At 31.9% G+C, this 5750-nt stretch overlaps 1 protein-coding gene across 1 annotated transcript in view; it reads right to left on the bottom strand.

Annotated features, from left to right (window-relative positions):
- Positions 1–922: 922 nt before the first annotated feature.
- Positions 923–5750, bottom strand: part of LRRC2 (leucine rich repeat containing 2) — a 79325-nt gene continuing 74497 nt past the window's right edge. The window contains exons 7-9 of the mRNA XM_035310628.1: positions 5016–5171; positions 3623–3759; positions 923–2197 (exon numbers count right to left, since the gene is read on the bottom strand). Of these exons, the coding sequence (XP_035166519.1) occupies positions 2148–2197; positions 3623–3759; positions 5016–5171 (343 nt within the window). The 3' untranslated portion in view covers positions 923–2147. The remainder of the gene's footprint in view (positions 2198–3622; positions 3760–5015; positions 5172–5750) is intronic.

Below are 5750 nucleotides of genomic sequence, written 5' to 3'. Positions count from 1 at the left end.
ATGAGTTTTTTTCATCATATGTTCTCTCACTATCCTGCTGAGGAAGGGAGTGAGAGCAGCCAGCCAAGGTTGACCCACCGCAACCCTCTTCCCCATAGGCAGAGCTACTTGAGAAATTCTGTGACAAAAAATAATCCTTTTTTTCTGTGAATAAAAATACAGGCAGTAAAAGTCTACTAGACCTAAGAGTAAAACAAAAATCTGATCCACTGTATACAATTCACTTTGCAATTTCCATTACTTAATTCTTACGACAAATTTTTAAGGAAAATGTTAACCTGAACTTAAAGACTGCTAGTAACAGAGGACTTATCAGAGCAGTTTGTTAATTGCCCTGTGGTTTCTCTTGCTGAAAAACAGGTCTTTTGTTTCTAGTTTGAAACTGTGTGAATTGAAGTTTTAGTCTTCTGCCTTACATTTATCTGTTTCAATTAAAAAAATAAATCTTATTTCTAGACAGATTATTCATTTATAAATATTGTCAAGCCAATGGGGTTGTTCACTGTTTAATGAACTTTAAAATGAATGTTCTCTATTCATTCTATTGTTTTCCTTCTGAATGTTCCACAATTTGTCTGTATCTCCCTTCACACCAGAAGAGGTACATATTCTTTCAAGTAAGATTATCAGCAATGTTAAATAAGTAGTAATACAGTTCCTCTATACAAGTATCTTTTGCTTCTATACACAATAATTTTGACACTGGAATTTGCACTGAGAACTCATGTTTGTTTAATTATATTTGGACCTTTGTTTTGTTGCGGGTTTTGTGCTTTGTTGTTGTTGTTCTTTAGTTATAAACTCTCAAAATTGACATCTCTGTTCTATAAACACAGGTGCTGTGATTTCTATGCCTATGATTTTCAGGTCATTTTAGGCAACAGTATAACTCTACGAATATAATTTCAAGCAATGTCAAATCAGACATCTTACAGAAGTTTATTGCATCGATATCAATACCTAATCAACCATATTTATAATTTCACTAAAACAAAGATTGGTAGGTTAGTTTCAGAGAACTTGATTTCTGTAAGCCCATTTTACATTATTCTGTTTCAGATCAATGTCAGGTAGACAGACCTGTAATTACCTGAACCATCTATCTTACTCTTTACTAAAAAGTGACATAACAGTTTTATTGCAGTTTTTTGACACTTTTTCATTGCTCCAGGACTTGCTTAAAATCAGCATTAGCACTTTGAGACCAACTGCAGAGGGATTCATTTTGGGTAGTAATATTACTGCTGGAGTTTGTGACTTGAATAAATAACACATCTATTATTTACATGTTCTCTTCTTTCAAAAGATCTAATACTAAAAAGTTAAAAGGGAAAGAAAACATTGAAAAAAATATTTTTTTAAATGGAAGCCTTGGGGAGAACACCCTTTGTTGCTCTGCTTTTTAAATATGACTGATTTAAGCAGCACACTCCTGCACAAAATTAGACATAGCTCAAATGTAATAAAAAAGCAAATATACTCTAAATATAATTTACCCTAATAGCACTCATAAAAGGTTATTATTTAATTTTTCAGATTTGAGACTAAATTCTCAAAGTCCCAAGTATTTTTAGATTAAAAAGTATAGATTTATTAGACAAAAAATATGTAAAACTAGATTTCTGAAACTCTACAGTATATACACTTACATACTCATATATAAAAAGATCATTGAATCGAAAGCAATATAACATTTTATCCAGCAAACTCATTCTTATACATCTTATGCCTAGTCCTCATTTAAGGATACAACAGATCACATCCAGTTTCTCAATTAATCCTTCTCTCTTATAAAATCAAATAACTTTTTAGCACGTTTCACTGTTTCAACTACAACATCCTGGAGGCCTCTATGCACAGGTACGCTTTATTACTATGGCTATTTACTGTCATCAGGACTATATTAAGGACCTGTTGCAGTGGACGTAAAAAATAAATGTGTTGATTTAAAAGGTGAAACAGCATCTTATGATGGCTCTGCCACTCTGTTTTATCTGTAGTAACCAGGAGCAACTATAATAACAAATAAAAAATTCCACGATTATTTTGAAGTGTTTCCGGAAGTCTATGGTTTCAGGGTTTCCTATTCAGGTAGATAAAAATAGAAATATTCTGATATCCACTGGTAATTTAGAGATTTTTGATCTTCAGAGCTGAAGACTGAGTAATACTTTTGTAGTGTAGGAAGGAGCAGAATCTGTGAAAAGAGAAAAAAAAAGAATACATCTCCAATACAGTTATATGATCGATCACAAATAAACAGAACCTTTAGCTAGAAACAGCTAAGTTTGGTTTTGTTTCAAAGTTACTCTACAAGTGATCTTTGTGAAGTTTTCACTTCACATTGAAATTCTCTTGATCCGTATTATACAGCAGGTATTCCTTTTCCAGTCAGCTTTTCAGAAGCTGCTATCTGCATAATTTATAGCACAAGAGCTCAGAAACAGGAAATCCAAGTATGAGTCTGAGTTCAAACAGGCTTAATAAAACACACAAAGTTAATCTGTAAAGGCAGGTAAGTATATCTTCAAGCTGCTGTGCCCCAAGAAGTATAAAGCTGACCTATGTTTAACAAGGCCAAATGCAGGTTACCGGCAGCATGACTGCTGATTTCTTAGACTCCACATTTCACAGGTATGTAAATAAAACTCTACCACTATATACTTCATAAGTATCTCTAAGTTAAAGTAATGATCTCAGCATCCGTCCATTCTATTATTCTTTTATTCAGTTCTTCTTCTATTTTAACCGCTTTTGCTACCATTACCAGAGTCTGACACTTTCATAGCAGGTTTCACTTTAGAAGCATGTGGTTTGAATTATCAATTGTTCAGTTTATGGGCATCAAGGAACAAAAATCAAGTATCAGAACAGAACATGAAATGTATTCTTCAGACACACCCTGTGGCATTTCTTTAAGTTTTTCTTTTTATTTATTTATATAAGATTAATTCTAAAAAAAAAAAAAAATCCCTTTATTTCCTAACATATATTAGTTAACAAGACTGAACATTAGTTAACAAGACTGAACATTCCTAACATATATTAGTTAACAAGACTGTTATTTAATTACAGCAAATAGGATAGCAAAATAAAGTAATAAGCAAACTTTCAGGTTCTGAGTAACAGAGACAAAAGCAGTGGTTTTAGTACATTAATTTTACAATGGTAAAAGCAATTAGTACTTAGTTATTAGAGGGAAGCAATTAGTACTTTGATACAAATTCACAGTTAAAGAATGCTCTATCAAAATAAAGAGCATTTTATTTATAGATTGTGTTCCTTCTTGAGGAGGAGAAGCACCTCTTTAGGTGCCTCAAATCATTGATGATAATCACAGGAGGCGTAAGTAAATCTGGAGAATAATAATCACTGCCGATGTTAGCATTGAAATAAACTTAATGCATATACAAACACACCATAAAGTTTCTGTACATTTGTTCAATTCCAATTGACAGAATTTTTTAACAGAACACATATCAAAATTTTCTCTTTTAGTCTTATTTTAAACCACAAAAGAAAATTATAGTTTAGAGGAGTATTGTTTGTACTTTTAAAAACTAATCTTCCCAAATATTTATATTCCAAAATAGTAACATGTCTACTGGAAGTCAACACATACCCCTTTCTTTTAGGTCTTCAATGTAGGCTTTCATAAACTCTTTTTCAAATTGTTCCCGTTCACGTTCACTTTCTATAATTTCTTCAGTGTCTTCACATACAATAGTTTCAACTGGGCTGTCCTTGAGACTTACAAATCTAAAGAGGGAATATAATGCAAGAATATATGCAACAGGTTTCTGAATATCACTGGGCAACATAACTGTCATTTTGCAAGTTACTACTACAGCCAAAAGATAAAACATAAGGAATATTTGGTCTTTTTTTTTTTTTCCTCCATTAGAGATTTCTTAAAGACAATCTATAATCTGTCTCAGTCACATAAATATTTCAAACAACATCTTCTGCATATTTCACTTTCCATATAAAAATTATTAGATTTATCTCTTTGTTTTCACCTATTTACCTAAATAATTATTTGCAATAATGGGCTTTGATTTGTTTTGGTTTTTTTGTTATGGGACTTCTGACAGATGACACTGATTTCAAATCTGTTAACGAACATTATGAACTCCATCCCAATTCAGCCTATTGGTGAGCAATTTGGAAGTTTTGCTAGTATCACTTAGTTGATATGTTTTAATTTTTTTGTTGTTATTTCTCTTTTACAATGGATTATTTGACATGCATTAATTTATATTTTCAAATTTCCTAAAGCCACACATTGTAGGTGAAAAACTAGGTGTCTATATAAACAACTCATATAATGCAAAGGATTCTGAAAATCTTTTATGGTATTATCACTGATTTATAAATAAATAAATAAATAAATAAATAAATGAAGTCTCCATAAAACATATATTTTTTCAAACTAATCATGTGGCTTGTTAATATCTCATAAATTGTTCAGTTAGTCTCCAATGTTTTCCTAATGAAAGACCTGAACATCACCTGCAGAAATGCAGGTACATAGTAATTACTGACAAAAATACCTTTTAGTCCTGTCCAGGACTAAAGTTTTGCAGCAACAAAATTCTGTTTCATAGCAAAGTATGTATGAACTACTAACTTTATGTGGTACAACTCAAGCTTTTAACTAGCTGTGTTTGTCAGCACACTTTTGATAGCACTGCACTTTTCAACTGCCTAACTACTGGTTCCATTCTGTAAGAAATATTTGACTCCAGAATTAAGGCTACTCTTTCCAAGCGCACACAGTAATAGCAGTTTAGGCTTACAGATGTACATTGAGAGACAAGGCAGATGAAAATCAGAAACCTATGGCTCCTCTTTGCAATTCCCAATATCTCTAATGCGCCCTTAAGAGTTCTGATATAAGTTGCAGCAGAATTTGACCACCATGGTAGTAACATATGCTTGCGAAAGTATATCTTCCAAATGCATCTACCTTATTTTATTAGGAACATATTTAGTTCTCTCTCACTTTTACTTACTTTAAACCTGTGGTTGACTCACAGATGGCTGTCGGTATCTCAACCAGGTCATCACCACTGACAACTAGCAAACTGAGTTTTGGCATATTAACCAGAGCTCGTGGAAGATAAGTCAATTTGTTTTTCTGTAAGAGAAGTGTCTGTAGTTGATCTAACCTATAAAAAATGTAAAAGATAAGGTTAACTTTAAATATTTATTTCAAACAAGAGCATCTATTTAAAATAGTGCCAACTTAATCTTATTTTTTAAAAAATAAAATAAATAAATAAATAAATAAAAATAACATGCACCAACTTTGGCTTTCCAAAAATTATTCATAGCAGAAACATTGTCTTCAACTTTAGTGGAGATTTCCAGCCATGCTTCAACATTATAGATATTACTAGCATATCTCTGAAGAACATGCCCAAGACAAAAGATTACAAAAATTACTGCACTTCCATACAGAAGATGTTGACAGAATATGTTATAAAGCCTCACCTTGAGTATCCCAGTTCTAATGAAAAATATGGGTCACTTTTACCTATATGCTAGTTTCTACAAATGCTAGCCAGTATGCTAGCCAGTATATTTGAATCTATTGTTTTTCACTAGTAATTAGTACTGTGGGGAGCAAAAAAAAAAAAAAAAAAAAAAAAAAAAAACGGGCCAGGGGGTTTGCTTTTTCAAATTTTCCCACATAAAAAAATTTAAAAAAAAAGTTTTGTGGGGGGAAGGGTTCTATTTTAATAAAT

This window comes from Oxyura jamaicensis, chromosome Z, assembly GCF_011077185.1.
Source record: "Oxyura jamaicensis isolate SHBP4307 breed ruddy duck chromosome Z, BPBGC_Ojam_1.0, whole genome shotgun sequence".
NCBI lineage: Eukaryota > Metazoa > Chordata > Aves > Anseriformes > Anatidae > Oxyura > Oxyura jamaicensis.
The sequence above is the reverse complement of the archived record's forward strand: the minus strand, read 5'-3'. Positions and strand labels throughout refer to the sequence as shown.